General features: G+C 35.4%; 1 protein-coding gene across 4 annotated transcripts in view; it reads left to right on the top strand.

The window, feature by feature from the left end:
• Positions 1-24,076, top strand: part of EPHA3 (EPH receptor A3) — a 351,638-nt gene that overhangs the window by 319,463 nt on the left and 8,099 nt on the right. For 3 of the 4 annotated variants that reach the window (XM_077774854.1, XM_077774853.1, XM_077774856.1), the window contains exons 14-16: positions 5,449-5,598; positions 7,716-7,909; positions 22,222-22,377. In XM_077774854.1, the coding sequence (XP_077630980.1) occupies positions 5,449-5,598; positions 7,716-7,909; positions 22,222-22,377 (500 nt within the window). The remainder of the gene's footprint in view (positions 1-5,448; positions 5,599-7,715; positions 7,910-22,221; positions 22,378-24,076) is intronic. The other variant, XM_077774855.1, reaches the window with a different exon arrangement.

The raw sequence follows: 24,076 nt of genomic DNA, 5'->3' as shown, positions 1-24,076 counted from the left end.
TTGGGGCAGATATGAGATATTATGCCTTAATGTCCAGAGAGTTCAGCAATTATACTCCTTTTCTTAGAAATCAAGACTTGAAGCCCCTAACCCATAGCGAAAGAGCTGGCTTTAGTTGAGTGCCTGAAAAATTCAGGCTTTTAGCCAAATGTCTCATTTGAACTGTCTAAATTCATTAAGCTTAGAGAACTGAATTGCAGGATCTTTTGAGAATAGGTTTACTCTAACTGCTATTTCTGGACAAAGTGAACAAGGTTTTGGACTACTTCAACTAATCCTGGATTTGAATGTAGCAATTATGTAATTCCTCTTCCCAGAAAATCCCTAGTATCTTTACTTGCACCATTTTATTCTTTTTTTTAAATTTTCTGTAAGAATTCTGTAGAAGTAAATCCAGATAGCACGCCCAGTAGATATGTAATAACCAAAGCTTAGGATCGTCTGTAAGAGTCCAAAATAATTAACATTGAAAATGTTAGCATCCTTCATACACATGTAGGGTTAAGACAGAAATTTGAAAGTTGAAGGAGTTGACAGTTGAAAGTTGTTCATAGGTCAGCACAGCTGTTAGAGATATGCCCTATAATCCTCAGTTTATGAATGATAAGATAGCTGCACAGAGAAGTTAAGAAACTTGGCTAAAATTAAACAGTAGGCTAAAATTAAACTAGAAACCAAGACTCTTGATTTCTGCTAAACTTAAAAATGCAAGTTGAACAAGTGACTCTAAATTCCCTTGCACCCCCAATTACTGAGTTAACATAGAGGAGACATTGCGATCGGAGGAGCTGGTCCTAGGTTTGGCCTTTTAAATATGGGAAACAAGCATTAACTTCTAATTCTATTCTGGAGTTCCCTCTGCAGTTGAGGCTTTTGACACACTCCATATGCTGTCATTTTGAGCTTGCTCAGGACAATTGGAGGCTTTTGTCAAATACACAAATATTGGGAAAGCTTACAGATAGATATGGAGACCACCTTAAGTAAATGTATTCATCTTACAATGTATTTATATATTATAAAAGAACACATCGTCATAAATTGTCTTTATGGTAACTAGCTGTGCTTTATAGTACTCTGAATGCCTAGTAGCATTTTGCCAAGCAAACTTGAAACTGTCAACTGATAACAGAGTTTTAGCTCATTAAGGACTGTTGCACTGGAATTGTTTTATTGTGACAGGAAAGAAGTATGGCAAATGAGGACCTTTTTATCTCATTGAATCCATATTTTTAGATAGCCTATTGCAGAATGTGTTTGGCAGTTATTTGAAACACATCTAAAATTTTAAAAATGCCCCCAACATATATAATGAACGAAGCAGTTTCTGGACCAGAAAAAGAAAAAAAAAAAAAAAGGTCAAACAATATGAGCTTGAATTTGTTAAGGCAGGGAATAGGGAGGTGTGTGGAGAGGAACTTTTGTGTTCAATCAAGAGAAAAAGTATGAATAAACTCTACAATGGACGACTTGTAAAAAGCTTAGTAGCCGACTCTTAGAGATTTCATTTTATTTTGATAGTCTCAGATCTACAGATGTTTAACTTGAAGGCAGACAGCCTTACCAGGAAGTTAAACCTATTAAAATGTATTGGTTCTTCTTTCATCCATATTTCAGAATCAGATTGGGCCCTCAAGGACAAGTAGCCAGTGTCTCACTATGTCAATGATATTTATGCTTTTGTTGCCATGGATAGTGTTTGCTCTTGGAGTAAAAACTTATTTTTTTACCAAACTCTTTGGTCATAGATACCTCCATTTAAAAGAAAGCTTCATGAGCAATAGGAAATTATCCCATTTTTGAAAAAAAGAAAGGAAGAAAGGTAAAAAGAAAGGAAAAAATAAAATAACAAAAATATTAAAAACAGTAAACAATTGGAAACAGAGGGAAACATCTCAAAGGGATACTGCGATATTTACCAACACCCAAGTATAAGATTAGCTCTGTTGAATTTGGCCCTTACTTGACAAGAACAGAAATAAAAATATCCATGGAAAGTGTAAGAATGTTAAAAAAAAAAAGATAATTCCACCTAGTCTACATAAAATCCTAGATAAATCCTGGATCTCGTCTGAATTATTTTACCCTTGCTCAATAAAGCTTGTCACATACCATCTAAAGCAGTCATTTTCAAGTAGGGATAATTTTCCTCCTAGGGGATATTTGGCATTGTCTGGAGGCATTTTTGCCTGTCCAATTGGAGGGATGCTACTGTTATCCAGTGGGTAAAGGACAGGGATGCTACTAAACCTCTTACAATGCACAGGACAGCCCCTACAACAAATAATTAATTTGGTCTAAAATATCAGTAATGCTGCTGTAGAGAGAGCTTGTTGTAAAATTACCTAACATATGTAAAGAATGTGTAAAAAATGGGAATGAAGAGCAAATGCCGCTTCCAGGTACTTTGTAATCTCTCCTATCCATACTGGACTACAAGTTACATGGGGCAATGTAGAACACATTGCCATTTGTGGGGGGGAAAATGCAGCATGCAACAGACTAGCCATCTGCCACAAGGCCTAGGGTGTTGAACTTTGAGATATTACAAACAGAATGCAATGAATGGTGTGACCTTTATTCCATTTAATATGTTATTCTCATTTGCTCTTGATCTAATACTTGGAATTTTAATTCTTTTCCCTCAGTGCTCTAGACTTTAGACATGGCTATTTTACTTTTGATGTTTTGATTTCATTTTGTTAAGATGTCTTTGGAGTAAACTCCTAAATAGACATACTTGCCTCACAGGTAAATACATCATATGTTTCAGTCAGCATACGAGTTTCAGCCAGACATGAATTAATTTTTATGTTTAAAAATTGTACTTACCTCATCCTACAAATGAATACTGTAATATTCATATTCAGAAACAATAATGGTTCTTAAATTATCAGTGATATTTTTAGGTCAGTAAAGTACCTGCAATACTCATATTGATACAGTTGGTTTGGGATGCATATTATCTCTGGAGCCAAATGAAAATCTTTAAAGCTTTCTGCAAACTCTAAAATTTTTAATCCACACAACACCCTGTGAGGTATTTTCATAACTTTATAGATACTGTAAAAACTTGTTAAGTAATTCTTATATTTACTATTATTATGGAAATAACAACATTTTTAAATAGCATGTGTGGAAAGAGGACAAAAATGAATAGTATGATTATTAAAGCTATTATTATGCTATTTATAGGTTCATTTGTAGTATTTATATATATTCTGAAAAACTAGGCTCAATGTATTAGTTTCTAAAAATGGGCTGTATTTTTAAAAATGCTCAAAATCATTAAATATCTTCAGTAAAATCTACCACTTTAAGCCCGTAACATAGTCCTCTCTCTCAACAAACATACACACACCTCCAGGAAACAAGGTGTTGTAAACAGGAGCGCTTGAAAGTCAGACTCCTATTTTAAACTACAGGAATGCAGAGATGAAGGAAGCAACCCTATGACTCCTCTGAACATCCCCGTCTATTCAGGATAATTAAAAGGTAGAAGGATGACAGAGCATGGAGTGACCAACTTGGCCTGGAACATTCCCAAATGTTCCACCAAGGAGTTTACATTTGACCAAGATGTTCAACTAAGTTTACTAGGTGCAGAAGGCAGACAGGGGAAAAAAAGCTTCCCAAGAATAAAAGAATAGCATGTATTTAGGAGAAAGGTCATTCAATTCAAGCCAGTGAGCACTTGTTGAACGCCTGCACATTTGCCAAGATAGTGTCTATGCAAGACCATTGCTCTCTGCAGTGAGCACAGGCTTGCAGAGCTCATGCTCATTATCTTCAGCTTTATAATCTATTTAGCCTTTCATAGGCAAAGGATTTCAAATTATAGTTTAGGTACAATAATTTTACTTATGGCAACCAATAGGACAAAGCTACTACTTGAATTCATTTTACTAGTATTGAACACAAAGAATTTGACATTATAATGTTGAATATCAAATTTTCCCTGCTTGAGCATCCCTTCAAAACTAGTGACACTCTCTGTAGCTCAATGTCAATGGAACACATTTTGATGAATAGGCATTATAATTTGGATGATGTGAATTCTTTGGAACATCTATCCATTTTTTTATATCAAAAATTTGTACATCCTTTAAGGCTCAATTTATATGTGACCCCTCAGTCTCTCTAGTGAGCATCTCGGGCCCTTGCTCTACATCACAGCTATCTCGCTGCATTCCTACTCACTGTGAGGTCCAAGAGCAGTGTGATCAGCATCACCTGGAGCTTTTTAGAGATGCAGACCATGGCTACACTCTGCAACTACTGAATCAGAATTTCCATGGGAGCAAGCTCCAGATGATTCATTTACATAGTACAGCTTGAAAGCAAAGTACTAGATACTTCTTTCTTACTGCACTTCATTATTCAAAACAACTAATTATCATTCCCATTTGCCTGATATTTTCCAAACAGAAGGACTAGTATGTTATTTATATTTGTCTCACCCAAAGTGACTAGTATAATACTTCCCACATGGTTGCTACTTGACACATTTTTATTAAATGTATTTATTAAACTGAGAGAAAATTCCATGGGAGTCATACCTTCATACCTCTCATAACTCAGAGAAGCAATACTCTCCTCCAGAATATAAGTTCTGGGAATGTAGTCATTATATCTAACTGGTTCATATGGTGCCTACCTAGGACATGGAAGGTACTTCAGCGATTAGTGATGTAATGAAGCACTGGGTACTGAAGAGAGTTTTTTTGGAAGGATAATTTTATTTTGAATTCATTTAGTTAACAAATATCAATGAGAACTTTTATGTCAAGGAATGGTATAAGTTCATTACAAATGTTAACTTGCATTCTGAACTAAGATTGCTTGGTCAAGCAGAAATCTATGTTAAATCAATAAAGGTTAGCCCAGGATAACTCATCCTATTCTAATATACTCTAGAACATCTACTTTGGGTCATTTTATTACAGATGAGTAATTAATGTACCATAGGTGATGTAAACCAGCAGTATTTGAGCAATTATTAAATGTTTTTGCCTTTCCTCAAATTGAAACTAAACACTTCAGTACATGGTTTGCCACTCATTTCTGCTTCATATTAAAATAGAATATCAAGGGGGACCCAAATAGCTCAGTTGGTTGAGCATCCGACTTCGGCCTAGGTTGTGATCTCACTGTTCCTGAGTTCCAGCGCCGCAATGGGTTCTGTACTGACAGCTCAGAGCCTGGAGTCTGTTAACTTAGATTCTCTGTCTCCCTCTCTATCTCTGCCCCTCCTCTGCTCGTGCTCTGTCTCCCTTTCTCAAAAATAAATAAACATTTAAAAAATTAAAATAAAATATCAAGATATTTCAGCAGAAACCTATATTCCATTTCAGAAGAGAAGCACTTGGACAAATTCAGTCAGGTTTCATATTATATGTTAGCGAGTTTATGCATTGATCATACATGTACATGATTTTATATTCAAAGGGAGGCAAGATCCCAATCCGATGGACATCACCAGAAGCTATAGCTTACCGCAAGTTCACGTCAGCCAGCGACGTGTGGAGTTACGGGATTGTTCTCTGGGAGGTGATGTCCTATGGAGAGAGACCATACTGGGAGATGTCCAATCAGGATGTAAGTATTTGTAGTCAATGAATTATGAGTTCAGATTAAGAGATCAAGCTGTGCAGGGAAGTGGAGCATAATGAAACCAGGTGGCTCCCAGTTTGTGACATTGAAACAGAATACTTAGAAGAAATGAAAGTTTCTGAGTCTTGCAAGGATATTAATTGAGTTGCTTTTACAGCTTCACATGTTTCCCTTAAGCAGGGATTTAGAAATGAGAGAAAATGAAGACATTTGTCACCAGAATATAAGGAAATAAGTGATCGAAAAGAAAACCAATAGGTTTAGGGGTCTGTTTGAAGTACTTTTGCTGCAAAAGTGTCTGTATGTAATAGTAATAAGCCACAGTACTGCCACCCTTTGTAGATTCAATTAATGATGTAAACTAACATTTTGTTTACTTAAACATAGTATTTCCCAAAGTCAGACAAAACATCCAATCTCCAGAATGTTGTTTCTCTTAATGTATTAAACTTACACATGAATTTAGTTATACAAAGTGAAGTGTCTGGATGGAAAAAATGGTCTTTAACTTTCTATTGTAACTGTGATGTGATTTTTCAAAAGGATTTGTGTTTTTATAAGCGATGCTTTGCCAATGCTTAGTAAAAGGATGCTATTGACATGGGATCAATACTCAGAGATTTTTCTTTATGTTTAGCCAAACACTGTGGGCTGGATCTCAAAGATTCATAAGATGGAAAGCTGAGATGCTTTTAGTCATTTCCTACTCACTACATATAAAACTGCTTTTACTTGGGGCGCCTGGGTGGCTCAGTCGGTTAAGTGTCCAACTTCAGCTCAGGTCATGATCTCACGGTTTGTGGGTTCAAGTCCCGAGTCAGACTCTGTGCTGACAGCTAGCTCAGAGCCTGGAGCCTGTCTTGGGATTCTGTGTCTTCCTCTCTCTCTCTGACCCTCCCCCTGCTCACCCTGTCTCTATCTCTCTCTCAAAAATAAATAAAACATTAAAAAAATGTTTTGTTTTGTTTTTTTTTTAAAAACCCTGCTTTTACTGTGTGTATAAAAACCTTTCAGGACTTCTCTAATCAAGCTATATTTGTAACAGTCCTGGGAAAATCAGACTCTTCCACATCTCTATTTTCCAAATTTTCTCTGTATTAGAGGGCCTCACAGTGCAGTCTCCAGACTAGTACTGCTAGCACCACCTGGGAATTTGTAGTAATGCAAATTCTCAGGCCTTCCCCTAGACTTATGATTCAGAGAAGAGCAACCTTTGTATTAATAAGTCCCCCAGATTGTTCTGACACACAGGAAGTTTGAAAATCACTGGCTTATGTGATTTAAAGGTACAAATGAATTGTTACTTCATTGTTCCCCACATAGGATTTTACCTAAAGAATTTACTATGACTTGAAAGGTACCATTTGAAAAAAGTAGACCTTTCCTGCACTCATTTATTTATGAACAATATTCCACATACACCTGTATGCCCAAATAAGATCTTCTGTGTAACTCTTAAGCTTCCTGAATCCTAGAATATTTCTTTTGATTTTATTCTGAAAAGTATCTTTACAAATGTTTCTTTCCTTGGGGTGCCTGGGTGGCTTGGTCGGTTAAGCGTCCAACTTTCGCTTAGGTCATGATCTCGCGGTTTGTGGGTTCGAGCCCCTCGTCGGGCTCTGTGCTGACTGCCAGCTCAGAACCTGGGGCCTATTTCAGAGTCTGTATCTCCCTCTCTCTCTGACCCTCCCCCTGCTCACGCTGTCTCTCTCTCTCTCTCTCTCTCCTAGAAATAAATAAAAATATTTTTAAAAATATTGAAAAAAAAAACAAAAAAACCCACAAATGTTTCTTTCCTTAGAACACTTCTCTCTCTGTCTCTCTCTCTCCTCTCTCTCTCCTCTCTCTCTCTCTCTCTCTCTCTCTCCTCTCCTCTCCTCTCTCTCTCTCTCCTCTCCTCTCTCTCTCTCTTTCTCAATCTTCTGGTGTATAACATTTCTGGGCATGAATAATCTCTTAATTATTTGATAAGCTGTTATCCTTTCCAACAACTTAAAATAAGAACTTGCCCACTTGACTTTAAAATATTCATATTGGTGTGCCCTGCCCATCAAAAATAAGAGTCTCAGCTCTTACGTCCCTGGACACTGCTTCTCACACAGGTGATCAAAGCTGTGGATGAAGGCTATCGGCTGCCGCCCCCCATGGACTGCCCAGCTGCATTGTACCAGCTGATGCTGGACTGCTGGCAGAAAGACAGAAACAACAGACCCAAGTTTGAGCAGATTGTCAGCATTCTGGACAAGCTGATCCGGAACCCAGGCAGCCTGAAGATCATCACCAGTGCGGCGGCAAGGTGACACTTAGATTTTCCATTCTGCACTCACTCTGAAATTAATATATTTTTTATCTCCAGGGTGTTCATTTTTTTTCTTTCCCCTCCCTAACTGCATTCTTTGAAACTTGTACTCCTGAGGAATGGACAAAAGTGGGTTTTTTCCTTCCTTTAAAAAAAATCTTCCAAGATTCTTATGTTATTTAATCGGAATGATGAAATTCAGAGATATCTGAAACTTCCATCTCGAATAGGAATTAGTCTCCATTCAGGCTTGTGTGTCAGTCTTTGGAAAATAGGAACCCCAGACACACAGATTCTTTTCACTTTGTACTACTTAAAATTCCTTTAAAGGAAAAAAAAATGAAATCTTGAGTGGTGGTAAACTCCAGTGAAGTCCTGATTCATTCCTCATTTAAAATAAAGCTTCACAAAATAAAAATGCTTCTAAAATACTGCACCAGCTAGCAGAATGCAATTCCCCCCACCATATAATTCAACAAAGTTTGTTTAACCCATACCATGTGCCAATTACTTTGTTAGACACTGTAGAGAAGAAAACCGAGAATGAATGTGTCAGTGTCCCCAGACTGCAACACAAATGTCAGTACATCATGGCTATAATGCAACCTGGAATGCGTGATATCCGTGAAATTTTATGCATATCCCTCCTCGTTAAAAATCACTCAGTTCTCCTAATGATGCTGAGGAATGGAAGTAAAAGTGTATCTGAAAAGTGCAGTTAAAGAAACAGGGAAGAAGAGATGAATTTTGTCAGGGGCCATGAGAAGAAAAAAGAAGTGTTAATATATTTAGTACTTCTCAGAGAAACTAAAGGGAAATCTAACTGTCATGTTTAAGAGATCTATATTCTCTCATTGAACACATAAGAGAAGAACTGTTCTTTTATATTCTGATGATATGTGCTCTTATAGGACAGGTACATGGGTTTAATAAAAGAACTACATTTAGTGTGCATAGAAATCCACAGTATTAAGTGATATGTATAAATGCTACATAGTGATGATTTACTGTGATTCATGTAAAAGGTATAAAATACTGCCTTGTTGGAAGGAATTTGTTTCTTTTTTGCCATCTTTATTGATAATCACCAAGAATTATGACTTTCAAATTGATAGAGCATTTGCTATTACACTTTATAATAACACATATGATTTTTTACATTTCAAAGGAACAATTATATTGAAAATACATGATCCAGCTTTTGCACTATACATGGATAAAATGAATAAGGGGGATTTGAACCGAACTCTTAATACCAGTATCTAAAATTTATAGAGTATTTGTTGAAAAGCATTTAGAGGTCAGTAAAATGAAACTTGATGCTATATCCTTAGTAGGAAAAACTACTCATAATTTATCCTGTAAGATTGAATCTCTATCCAAATCTTTAGAGAAAGAAATTATACAGATTGTTTTGAAAACCTACCTGACAGTTTAACTAACTGTAACAAACCCANCTGTTTTCCAGAGGGGCTGCACCAGTTTACATTCCCACCAACAGTGTAGGAGGGTGCCCGTTTCTCCACATCCTCGCCAGCATCTCGAGTTCTCTGATTTGCTCATTTTAGCCACTCTGACTGGTGTGAGGTGGTATCTCAGTGTGGTTTTGATTTGTATTTCCCTGATGAGGAGGGATGCTGAACATCGTTTCATGTGTCTGTTGGCCATCTGGATGTCCTCTTTGGAGAAGTGTCTGTTCATATCTTCTGCCCATTTCTTCACTGGGTTGTTTGTGTTTCCGAAGCCGTTTCTTTTGATCTTTACTCAGTGTCAATCCTAGAAGAAAACAAAACAAAAAACAAAAATTCCACATCTCTCTAATTATTTTCATGTCATAAAAAAAGACATTCAAACCATTTCCATAGAATGGTATTATCAACATAAAAACCAATAATCTAATATGATCTAGAGATATTTAACTTCACTTCTACATGGAAAAATGGTGTTAATACCATATCATAGTTTATCAGGATACATCCTACTATCCAAATTTTAACATACTCCCTAAGTCCATTTTTGTGTTTTTATTGAAATTGAATATTATCTCTTCTAATAAATATTATTTTTTCAATGTTTATTTATGTACCACCCTTTCTGCTGTAAACCCTTTCTTCTATGACTGTTATTCCTCTGGCTGAGACACTGCAGTAGTCTAACTTGTCCCCTGCTTTCATTCCTTCATTCATTCTTGCTTTCATTCTTTCATTCAATCGTCTTTGCACATAGCCTTCAGAATTTTCTTATCAATATATACAGAATTTGTAGTGCCTACGTGGCTCAGTCAGTTAAGCATCTGCCTCTTGATTTCGGCTCAGGTCATATCTCATGGTTTGTGAGTTCGAGCCCTGCATTGGGCTCTGTGCTGACACTGTGGAGCCTGCTTGGGATTCTGTGCCTCCCTCTCTCTCTCTCTACCCCTCCCCTGCTCATGCTCTCTCCCTCTCTCTCTCAATAAATAAAAAAATAAACTTAAAAAATAGATATGATTTAATTTCAGTCACCTTTTTACAACCAATTTTGAATTAGAAAAAAAAAAACCTAGACTCTTGTTGATGGTTTAAATAGTCCTGCTCTTCCAATGTCATTTCTTTTATTCAAAGGTTATTTTCTTCATTTTTCAACAACTATTTATTATAGTCTAGTATACTATGTGCTAGGCATGTGCAGACTCTGGAGAACAATGAAGAAGTCAAATATGGTCCCAACCATGCCAGAGCTTACATTATAGAAGATGTACAATAGACAACAGACAAGCACAGATTATAGAAAGGAAATAAAGAGACTGTTGTGATAGATAATAAAAGGGTGATTGGGCAGGAACCCTCTGTGGAAATATTTGAGCTAAGACCTAAAGAAAGAAAAAGAGCCAGGTTGTTAAAGAGCCCCTGCTCCCCGAACACTCACACACACACATTCCTAAAAAAGTATGCTTGGCATAGGAAAAAGCAACTGCAAATGAGTTAGGAGGGTTCTAAAAAGTGACAGAAGGACAACATAACTGAAGAGCAGGAGGGGAAGGAAGAGTCTGTCATGAGTCTGAGAAAGCAAACAGAAGCCAGAGCACTTGAAGCTACCCAGGCCATGTGAGGACTTTGGAATTTTTTTTTTAAATGCATGAGGAATCCATTAAAACATTTAAGGCAGAGAAGCAGTAAGATTTGATTTATATGGCTACTTTGTGGAGGGAAGGCAATAAGTGTGAGGAGAGGGGCACTTCTAGCTTTCAATTTGTGCCACTTCCACTTAAACAATATTCTACCCTCAGTGGCCAGCTTCGAGTTCCTCCAGAAAGCCAAGGCATTTCAGGTATGAAGACAGTAGCACATGCCGTTCTCCTTATGTTAGATTCTCGGTTTCGTCCCTTCCTCCCCCTTCTGCATCTTGTATTAACTGAGACATTCTCTGGCAACATCCTGTAAAGGCCCACACCATTATTTTTATACAGAGTGCCATCACAATTTTAATTTAGTTGTGTGTTTTCTCTTTTTAAATATCTATTACTCCTATAAACCTAAGCCCTGTGACATTAGATGTCTTGCTTCTCTTGTATTACCTGTACAGCATCTATTAAGTAGTGAATATATACTTTCCAAAATAATAAATGTCCATTCCAATAGATACATTATTTTTAAAGAATATCCCAGGTTTTTTTCTATTCATTATACAGGTTTCGTCAGATGTTAGTCATAATACTAAAAGCTTTAAATTTTCTCCTAATCAAAATTTCATGTCTCTCTTTCTGTCAACTCAAACCCAAAAACATCCTCCTCCAAACACGCTAGGAGGACATCACAATGTGAATTTGTGAATGGCACCAAGAATTCAGGTTTCTGAATGACTTATCTAGATCAGTGTACAAAGTTATGCCTGGCAAGTCCTTTGGAAAAAATAACGTTATTCTATCATTTCTGTACAGATGGTGGTTCCCAGAGTCAACCAGGCTCTCGTTAGTTTTGTGGCAAAATTTATTTCAGATATTATTACAGAAATCCTTCTATAATGCATCATTTCACTTTTGAACCTTCAGTAGAGGTGATGATTCATAACAGAATCTTTCCCAGAGAATCTTCCACTAAAGGTTTCTTGGTGAATATCACTGCTGGAAGTGGAAAGGTAGATGAGCCAATGAACAGGGTGTGCCTACTAAAATCTTACTTGGATGTTGGAAAGGTGGTAACGAGAGAAGAGAAGTTATATTAAATTTTATGCCTTATTTTTCTTCTAGTAATTGGTTTATTTTCTTAAAGGTAGTGTAATTGGAAGAGACATACGTGAATTTGAAGTTTAGACAGTACATCAATACAATGTCATGGATGTTTATGTAGCAGTTACTTTGTGCAAGGCATTGTACTAGGCCCTGTGGTGATTAGTTGGTAGAGAAGTACCTTTTGAATGCTGGATGAAATTTCTGTGGGCACATAACAGGGTAAGACTATACCATGCTAGGGGAACATTCTGCAGAAAAGCAAGACACACAAAAACTTAGGATCCTTCCATATTTTATTGCATCATACAATTCTGCTGGAATATAGTATGAAGGAAAAGCCTGATAGATCATTTCATCCTATAATGGAAGAGTTAATGTCATTATTAGAAATCTGGGCTTTGGGGATGACTGGGTAGCTCAGTCGGGTGACTTGATTTCAACTCAGGTCATGATCTCATGGTCTGTGAGATCAAGCCCTGATCAGGTTCTGCACTGAGCGTGGAGCCTGCTTGAGATTGTGTCTGTCTGCCTCTAAAAAAAATCCTGACTTTTGTCCTTGAGGAAAAGAGGAGCCATTGAAGATACTTAATAATATGTGGTTCTATGCCTATGGAATAGTTCTCTGGCAGCTATACCTAAGAAGAACTGGAGGTAAAGAGGTTCATAATAAGGTAATAATGATTTTGAAGGTGGTTTATTTCAGTAGTCTAAGAAAGGACTTCCTCTAGGGTAGAGCAGAGGAAATAAAGAAAAAAGATGTGAATTCAAAAAGATTTCCCGAAGTATTAGAGGACATAGTGGCCAATGAGATGTGCAGAGTGACAGAGAAAGTATCAGAGAGTACTTCCAGGTTTTGAACATGGAGGACTATAAGAACAGTGCTCTCACTGACAGTATAGGAAGGGCATAGGGAAGAACAGGTCTGCAAGGCAGGTGAACATTTTGGAACAATGAGACCGAGTCCTGCAAGAAACTAGAAATTTGCATCTAAAACTGGGAGAGAGATTAAAATTGGGATATCAATTTAGAGCCTTCTCTCTATAAAGATAAAAAAAAATCTCATAGAAACTTGTGTAACAGTACAAAGCTCAATCTAGGAATGCTGGATTTTACCATAAATATACTTATTTTTATTTTTCTAAAATTGTAATTTCTAGTTAAAGTTCTCATATCCCACTGATTATAAGAAGACTTTTTTTTGTATATTTAAAGTTTATTTTAAGAGAAAGAGAGTACAAGGATGGGAGGGGTAGAGAGAAAGAATCCCAAGCAGGCTCCACACTGTCAACATAGAGACCGTTGCGGAAATCAGACTCAGAAACCATGAGATCAGGACCTGAGCCAAAACCAAGAGGCAAATACTTAACCACCTGACCCCCCAAGGTGCCACTAGATTACCAAGAGATTTTAATCTCTGAATAGAGATTTTAATCCCTGAACACTCTCAGAGTGTTGGTTCATATAGGTTGACACTGTGTCATCCTTCCTCCCAGTCTTCCAGATTGAGCTTTTGAGCTTCTCCTTTCTGATACTGGGGTGCCCTGGTGTCTACAGATCCTTCTGAAGCTTCTAATATGCCTCCGTCACTTAGTCCAGAAATCACTAACTAAAATATATATGAGTACCAAGAAGATAATTGAAATGGGTGTATGCTTCCATCCTATGTAATAGGATGCGGTAGTAGCTGATGTGGATTTCAGGCCCCTTAGAAGGGGATTGTAGAGCCAATTAATGGCATTGGGTGAAAATCTTAAAAGAAAAAAAAGGTATGAAACATTTGAAAATATCTCAGAACATTAAGTCACTGCATAAACTTCTACCCAGAGAGAAAGAAAATGGTCTCTTTAGAGCTATGGGGAATAGTACCAATCACAGAGCAGAAAAATATGAAATGCTCTGTAGAAACAAGGAAGAGAATTACAAATGTGACTTAGACCATTGCTGAATCCACAGCGCAAGGAATTTTTCAAAAGCGAAGAGAATGAAGTGTATTATCAAAAGCTGCTGAAGCGTGAGAAAACAAAAATACAACAGAAGAAACAGAATCCATTCAGTTAAGCAGTGAGCAAAACATTGGTTTCTTTTTAGAGGAATATTTTGAATATTTTAGATAGATAAATGAGATACAAAATTTTTAAAGGTTTAGTTATAATTAAATGATGAAAAAGTGTGAAGACAGTGCTTTTGAGAAATTTTAAAAAAAACATATAAATGTAATACACATGTATAAATGGTAAAAATAAAGCTCCCTCCCTTTTTAAGAATTGAAGAAATCTTTCTTAAAGAAGTTTTTAATAGGCTGTATTACAAAGCTGTAGTCATCAAGACAGTATGGTACTCCACAAAAACAGATACACAGATCAATGGAACAGAACAGAGAAGCCAGAAATGGCCCCAAAAATGTATGGCCAACTAATCTTCAACAAAGCAGAAAGAATATCCAATGGAATAAAGACAGGAAATTGTGTTGGGAAAACTGGACAGCGACATGCAGAAGAATAAACCTGGACCCTTTCTTATCCACAAAATCCATAAAACTAAACTCAAAGTGGATGAAAAACCTAAATGTAAGATAGGAAACCATCAAAAGTCTAAAGGAGAAAACAGCCAACAACTTCTTTGACCTGAGCTGCAGCAACTTCTTACTACACATGTCTGGAGGCAAGGAAAACAACAGCAAAAATGAACTGTTGAGACTTCATCAAGATAAAAAGTTTCTGCACATCAAAGGAAACAGTCAACAAAACCAAATGACAACTAATGGAATGAGAGAAGATATTTGCAAATGGCATATCAAATAAAGGGTTACTGTCCAAAATCTATAAAGAATTCATCAAACTCAACACACAAAAACAAATAATCCAGTGAAGAAATGGGCAGAAGACACGAACAGACACTTTTCTAAAGAAGACATCCAGATGGCTAATAGACACATGAAAAGATGCTCAACATGACTCATCATCATAGAAATACAATCAAAACCACACTGAGACACCACACCTGTCAGAATGGCTAAAATCAATTAACTCAGGCAACGACAGATGCTGGTGAGGATGCAGAGAAAGAGGAACACTTTTGCACTGCTGGTGGGAATGCAAACTGGTGCAGCTACTCCAGAAAACATTATGGTGGTTCCTCAAAAAATTTAAAATTGAGCTACCCTATGACCCAGGAATTGCACTACTAGGTATTTATCCAAAGGATACAAAAATGCTGATTTCAAGGGGCATATGCACCCCAATGTTTATAGCAGTCCTATCAACAATAACCAAATTATGGAAAGAACCCAAATGTCCTTTGTCTGACAAAGAGATAAAGAAGATGTGGTATATATATATATTCAAATATCACTCAGCAATCAAAAAGAATGAAATCCTGCCATTTGCAACAATGTGGATGGAACTAGAATGTATTATGTTAAGCAAAGTAAGTCAGTTCAGAGAAAAATATCATATGATTTCACTCATATGTGGAATTTAAGAAACAAAACAGATGAACATAGGGGAAATGAAGGAAAAATAAGATAAAAACAAAGGGATGCAAGCTATAAGAGAATCTTAAATACAGAGAACAAACTGAGGGTTGCTAGAAGGGTACGGTGTGGGAGGATGGGCTAAATGGGTGATGGGCGTTAAGGAGGGCACTTGTTGGGATGAGCATTGGGTGTTACATGTAAGTGATGAATCACTAAATTCTATTCCTGAAACCATTATTATACTAAATGTCAACTAACTTGGATTTAATAGAAAAAATTTTTTTAAGTTCTTGGTAGAAACTACTTTTATGAAAAGAAATTGAAAATGGTCTTACAATGATAAATGTTCTTTTACTTCCTAATATGTAATTTAGTTATACAGATAAGAAAAATAAACAAAATTCATTTTTAAAAAAGACTATTTTGAAGGATTAGTTTTCTATTATTTAAATTAATTTTTAATATTCCATTGATACTACATTATATATAATATATAGCTCCTGAATTTAAATAAATTATTTTTATGAATGTAGCTAAATGAAAAATAAAGAAGACTAACAATAGAGAAAAATGAGAGTAAGTTAATTCACTTACATTCAGTCAATAAGATATCCTTTTAAATTTTTGGATATTTATGTATATAAAATGAAATAGATGAATTATTTTTAAATTCACAGAATTTTCGTACTCCAGGCAGGTGGATTCTTTAATAGTGCTATAAATTTATGGAATATAAATTTTTGTTATAAAGAATTAAATAATACATTCCATATATTTAGAATGAGGTTCTAAAGTAAGGGTAATCAAATTCATGGCATAAGGTCTTAAATAATATATTTAATAGTAATTTACAGTAAGGTTCTGAAAATCCACTTATACTTAGTTAATTTATTGAAATGATTTAAATATATTGTTTCATTGCATTAATCGCTATATTTGAAGGGACTCTCAGGTTAATTAGGAGCAAACAAGCAATATTAGTAATTTTTCCCTGTTAATGGCACTAAGTTGACATACATACAGTGCCCCTGATCTCTAAGACAACATAATATAATTTTTTTTTTGAGAATGAGTGCTTTGACAAAATACTGCATTCTCTGGGAGAAGTCTAATGACCAAAAATCAATCTATTTCTCAATGTGACTTTGACCTCCAATTCTGAAGCTGACAGGGTGACTTTCCTCACTAATCAAATATTATACAGAATCTTTTAGAAGAAAGCAAATATGCCAAATACCCAGGTGATTTTTTTTTTAATCTTAAAAATCAAAGTAGGTAATTTTGCCACTGGGAGGAATTAAACCAGTTGTAACAGCTATAACTGCTAGGATTCTTATCCTTAAGGCCTAGAGATAATTAAAATAAAGACAGCGACTGTACTTCACCTTAATGTGCTATATACAGACTACTCTTCTGTTGGGAACTCTGTATACTCAAAAACCATTCTTTGTTACCGGTGACAAATTAAATTTGCTTAAACTTATCTGGCATTTTTAATGTTAGACATAAAAAGATCAAGATTGTAATAAATCCACATTTTAAAAAATTGGTAAATAAGAGATTTCCCCCTGAAATATGATGAGAAGGCAGTATTTCAAAGAAAAAATTAACAATAAATTATAAAAGATACTGAAAAAGTAAAGTACTAGTTTCAGACAATAATATAGATATAAATAATATTCTGCCTTTAAGAAACTCTTCTTGAGTAAATACATTTCCTGAAACAATTCTCAACAATAGACAATAAGTAGATAATTACAGTGGGATGGCGTACATCTCTAGTATTATTGATGTTTACTTCTAAACTCAGTTGGCATCTACTTATTCAGGGAATGTGTATTAATTATGATTTTTATCATTGAAAGATAAAGCCCTTTGTATACCAAAAGGAGTCTTTTCATATTATTGAAGGATAACATTCAATCCCAGTGATTTGGAATTCTAATGCAGTATTGAAATAACACATTATGAGAAGATATTCTTGGGAGTGACAGTTGTTTATTGTCATTGGGTCCCCAATATCAGATGCTAATTGGTATGAAATCATTTGCAGTAGAATAGGATTTAATCGGAACAAAATACATGTGTATCTCTTTAATGCAACAGTATGAAAATCCATAAAGGAATAATTCACAAACCTAAATACAAGGAGGGAGAAAGAAGGGGAGGAAAGTTATTTTTTGCTTCCCCTGAGCAAACATGTAATTTCCATGATTTCTTTTTAATGACTGCGGTCTGCGGCCAGTAGGTACTGATTTATGAAAAGCTGTAAAAGATCAGGTGGAACTCCGCAGGACATCGTTTACAGCTGCATGGATTGAAACCTATCTAATTTGTCTAGTAAAAGTGTGAGCTCACAGTGCACATCACCCAGCCTATAAATTTCCCCTTCAGACCCAAGTCTGGGGCTGGGTCTAAAAAAAAGCCCATGCCTGCAGCTGCTCAAAAAGCCCACATTCCCTTGGTGCGCATGAAGAGACATCACAGGCTCTTCACAGTGAGAGGCAAATTCCTATCCATTGATAAACTCTCCAGATGTCCTCTCAGAGGAGGAAAGGAACCAATTTTTATTTGAATTCCCAAGAGAAATCCTGGAAGTGGAAAAATGATACTTTGCAGGGCTGGTTATTCTGAGGTCACTGGCATTAAAATTAGTCCATTCTTTGTCTTCATTGTACTTTGATCCAAGTAATAAACAGAAAAACTCAGTTGGGGTCACTAATCCCTAATCTGCACGTCCTGTTCTATTTCAATTTGTTTATACTAATTTTCTCTAAACTCTTGTTGAGTCTGGCTATAGTGTTGAGTTTAAAAATACAAACCATTTTGAACTAAGAAGAAAAAAACTCTGCATTTTGCTATTAGGCACAGTTCATAAATATTCTGAATAAATGTCCTGGGGTTTGATTCTTCATACCCACAAACCCATAAATAAAGGAGTATTGCTGTTCATGGGACCAAGAGTCGACAAGAGTCGACATTAGAGTCTATGCTACAGCTACTGTAGAAATCCAAGCTGCGGTGTGTGCCGGTGTGCGTGTGTCTGTGTGTACATGTGCACGTATGCCTACAGATGGTTTAATATTTTATTGTCTTCTACGTATGATTTCATTTTTCTTATAAAATTTTCTTACACCTGACTTAATGTTATTCCTATCATTTTGTTTACGAATTCGGTAGCCTACCCAGAGGGTCCAATGTTCTATCTAACACTGGCTAGTGACAAAGGCTATTTCACCAATAACGGTCATGCTAAAACAACCCAAGAATATATATAGTATGCATTTGGAAATCTAGCTTGTATTTCTGTATCTGTAATTCCTCAAAATCCTAGGGAAAAAAACAAAACCAAGCAATGTATAATTATTAAAGTACACCTTTTTTCAGATGAATAATTTAAAGAATCTTAGAGAATTATTTATACATATGCCCCAGGAGAGAATAATTTATAAAATGTTATATTTTGTAGTTTTCTAGGTATTCCCTGAAGGGAATAAGATCAATGATTTCTAAAATCATATCTAGGTTTTGTTTCTTTTTTCCTTTTTTTTTAGATAATCTCTGATTGTTAGTTAAACCTAAACCGTAATACATAAATATCTTACAATCTCTGTAATTTTAATGTTTAATTTGAGGTAAAGAATATTGACATAGTTGAGTTTAGTCTCATGGAAAGAAGCTCGAAGTCCTCCATTTTCAGCTGTCTCCCTCTTTACAAGTGATCGTGAGAGAAAGGAAACTAGCTATTGAGCTGTATTTTCCACACAAGACAAAAATATAGACAGAACCAAACTGCCATGTTGCCAATTTTTTCTTCAACTTGGTATTAAAATTTCCTTAATATTTCACTTTTATCAAATAAAAATGAATTAAAAACTTATTTTTAACCAATACACTTCATGTATCCCCATCAAAATCCAGGTAGATAGTCAGTTTACATTCTTTCATGTGTCTCCACCAACATATTCAGGGTTAGGATGCGATGCAAATTTGTTCAGATTTGAGAATATTATCTTGTTTCTCATGTATCAGGGAGTGAGTTGGAGAAATATTATCAATAGTAATAGAAATCTTCTAATTAAAAATTGCTTTTAAATGTGGGTAGAGTTGACATATTTGTAGATTTGCTTTACAGAAAGATTTTCTCATGAACATGAGCTTTACCACATTTCCTAGATAATAATCAATGGTTAGTATTCATAGATAAAACACTATGCAGTTTAACTTCATCAGGATGGTTCATTTTGTTGTTATTTCATACTATTTCTAAAAATATTATTGAGTTGGTACTTTAGAGAGCTAAATTTATTTCTAAAATAATGAAAAATGCATGTGAGTATATTCTTCATTTGTTCTGATATCCTCTGATAATTCTAAATATTGAATTTAAGCACTTCAAAAAATAGATTTCATTTAGGCCAAGTATTAATTTTTAACACATAAGAAAATATGAAGTTTAGTTAACAAATCCTAATACTGGGGATTTTTTAAATAATGATTTTAAAACATTTTAAGAGCTCAGTGCTGGTTAAATTCAACCGTAGTATCCTAAAACATGAAAGATTCTTCATGATAATTCTGAAAAGGTAAAAATATACATGTACCTTCTCAATTATGAGTTAAAGATTAGGTTATGACACACCCAGTTTTAATATTAATAATATATTTTACTGCAGTAGTGAGAACAGAAACTACAGAAGTCAGAATAGCATATCTGTTTGCAAGCATTGGTTATAGAATAATTGTGAGCTTCTAAAAGATATTGGCTATTCAAATGAGGCCCCCAATTACACCTGCTTTACAAGGTTGTTGCACTATTATGCTCATAAGATTATACATGACCAAACTTTTAGTTGCTCAGAAAGACAATCAACAATATTGCCACACTTCCAGCAGTTTTTAGAAACTGGGATTTATTATGTTATTTTCTTTTCGAAGTTTTAAAACCTTCAACCATTGGACAAGATCTGTTATCTTATGCCAGGGTAACAAATAACTAACCGATAGCATATTGTATGTCCACACATCTCTAAGTATTCCTTGTATATGTACTCTTTTTTAAACTTCATTAATCTTCAGTTGTGTGAATTCTAATCAATTGTGATCATCATTCCCATTTTACAGATGAGAAAACAGACAAGTCACTGAAGATCACACAGATAGTATGTGCTATAGCCAGGATTGAACCCAAGCCTTATGGTTTCAGTGTCTGTGCATTGGACCAATACACTTAACGGAATATAAAAATTGAAGAGCCCACATCATGGAATTTAAATAAATTTAAATACACATAAATTTAAACAAATAATTTTTAATTTAAATAAGTAAGAGAAACACAGGAAAATAATATGAACAAAGTTCCACCTAAATGGTATAGCATGATGGCCAAGAATGTGGGCTTTGGAATTAAATAACTGGTGTCTAAATCCCAGCTCTGCCTTTTCAGCCTGAGGAATCTCAGATTTGTGATTTAATCTCTTTTGGTTTCAGTTTCCACATCTGTTATAGGGACCCTTTATAATAGTACCTGTTGTAAGAGTTGCAACCCTTCATATCTGTGTGGTCATAGTATAGGCCCCAGTACATTAGAAGTGCTCATGAGTGTTCAAAGTGACCATTATTGCTGTTGTGGTTATTATTCATCTCAAAGCAAAGGCCTTCATAAGTGCTTTTTGCTCAATCTCCTTCCTTAAGAGGAGAAAATAAAGAAAGTCCATTTTTCTATCTGGTTCCAGTCTTATAAGTCAAAGGACAATTAACAGGTTTTTTCAGGAGAGGTGAAAAAACACCCAAAGGGCATTTTACCAATAGGCTTCTGCTTTTGGCTCTCCCAGAATGAAAATATGATCTCCTCTGTTTCTTTTATGTCCCCACTGTTCCTTTGATTCACCAAATCTTGCAGTTGGTCATAGATCTATGGTCAGACTTGTATTCTATAAAACGATTCTAGAAGTTTCCCTTAATGATGATTGTATTGTGCAATATAAATCACAGTCATAGTACCTATTACCTATTTCTTTCTCTCTCTTTCATCTTTATATATCATGAAGTCCATTTAATGTCATCAATATATGTGAGAATTTCATTTATTATTACTCATCTATTTTTTCTATTCTTTTTTATGATTTTTATGTTTAATGACATGCATGACATTATTTACATCTGTGCTGACTTTACATCCTGCACTAGATTATATCTAGTGTGCTACAGTGTCCTTTAGAGAGCAGACTGTACAATGTCTACAAATGAACGTCCACACAGCAAATATTCAGTGCATCATGTCTACTCTAACTCTATCCTGAATTACCACCATCTTTGCTAACAGTTAAAAAAACTAAATTATAGAAGTACGTATGCATAAATTTATGTATTCCACTGGCAAAATTTCAATGATTTACAAGGCAGTCATGAGTGGAACAGGGAAGCACTGAGACAAGATGATTACACAGTATTCTTGCAAGCTGCCAGCTTGAACAGATGAAGCCTTCATGGCAGATAAATTCCACAAATAAACAGGAACACCACATGAAGTCTGGAAGTTCCTGCTGATGTTGGTGTCAAATTTTGACACGCAGCAACTCTGCCGATTCCTGATCTCTCTTCTTTTGGTGTTTTCTTTTCTTGTAGGCCATCAAACCTTCTTCTGGACCAAAGCAACGTCGACATCACTACCTTCCGCACAACAGGTGACTGGCTTAATGGTGTCCGGACAGCACAGTGCAAGGAAATCTTCACAGGCGTGGAGTACAGTTCTTGTGACACTATAGCCAAGATTTCCACAGAGTAAGAGGAAGTTTTTAAGACTGAATGATTCCAAACCTTCTAGTGGACATATATGTTTCTCTTTGTCAATGACAATTTCTAGAATTAGGTGTCTTGACGTGTTTTCCTTCCTCACCATCGCTCCCCACAATAGGTATCTCCATTGAACTATGACCTCCTTCAGATAGACCAACAGATATATACCTGTTCTTTATTCCCAGCTGAATGACCCAAGTTCCTAATTTAGTACATAAGTAAACATAGCATGATCATTAACTGCATTCCTGCCTTTGTGGTTTTCTATTATATATAACAAAGCTTAACCATTTTCTATGGAAATGAAAAATGAGGAACTAAGTGGATAAGCTGGTATACAGGAAAACACACTAAATTCTAAAGGTAGTTTTCACATCTACTAAATAATTGTATATCATCATCTATTATTGTCTATTCTGTGAAGGATAGCATGCTAGAAAATGAAGTTATAAATAAGTTTAAGACATAATATTATTGTTTTCCTTAAAAGGCTTATAGTGAGTTTGGAAAGACAGGATATGCATAATTAGTATGCATTAATGAGTTTTAATATATGGTTATGTGTGTAAATGTCAAAAATAATCAAGTATAATGTGCTGTATTTCTTAGACATGAGTTTTTGCTAATAGGAATCCTTTGATATGAACATATGGCCTTAAGGAAAAAGGGGATATATAAAGAATCAAGTGAATCTAGTGAGTAATCAATAAAATTAGTCCACATTCACAGAGTATGGTAATTGGGAACTGGAAAATGAAGAACTAGAAGCCATGTTTTCTATCTCTTTGTGAATGAGCACCAATTTAATATACTTCCCAATGTAACTGCATCATGCTTTCCTTCTTTGTGCCCAATGACTTTTTTTTTTCATTTCCATGCACATGGCTAGAAATGGTTTTCTCAAACCTAGGTCATACAACCTCGGTATACTTCTCAACTGACCAGGGTCCAACTTTCTTTTGACTAAGTCCTCAGTAGTGAAATTCTGGTGAGCTAGTCCCACCGGCTTATAGATTGATTCTTCAAAACTCATGCCATGTGGCATGATCTAATAATTTCTGTTCAAAAGACTTGGGGCAAGATAACATGAACTTAGCTCTAGGGACCTGTTTCTGAAGATAAGGTGGAGGACTGTTCCAAAGAAAGATGTTTTGTGCCAGGCATATACATTAAAATTATCCATAGTTGTGTAGTGTGCAAGTCCATCTTTGTGTCAGCATCTCTTACCTTAATCATTGTTACATTAGATAAACTCTGTAGTGCCCTCAAGTTCCTTTAAGTCTTATACTCTCCATCCAGTATTTTAATATTTAAAGATAATCATTGTCACCCTGTCAGTCATTTAAACAAAGTCACTCTGGAGAGCAACAGATTAGATGTCACAAAGGAGCATGCAGTATAATTAACAGAGATACAAGTGCCTAACAAATAGGTAAAGCTTAACATTTATGATATAGCATCCCAACCAGAAACACAAAAATTCACAAAAAGATCTTTTAGGAAGGGAATGTTACTATTAAGAAGAGAATTTGTCCCTATTAAATAAACCCACTCTCATGTACCTGATGTGTGTTGGCATTTCTGTATGAAGTGGAATGTAGTGTTTATTGAAAAGACTTCTGACCCAATCAACAATACTATTTGAGTTTTTGTTGTTATTTTGAACAGACACAATCCCAGGGAA

This window comes from Crocuta crocuta, unplaced genomic scaffold (genome assembly GCF_008692635.1).
Source record: "Crocuta crocuta isolate KB4526 unplaced genomic scaffold, BGI_CrCroc_1.0 scaffold6, whole genome shotgun sequence".
Taxonomy (NCBI): Eukaryota; Metazoa; Chordata; class Mammalia; order Carnivora; family Hyaenidae; genus Crocuta; species Crocuta crocuta.
The sequence above is the reverse complement of the archived record's forward strand: the minus strand, read 5'-3'. Positions and strand labels throughout refer to the sequence as shown.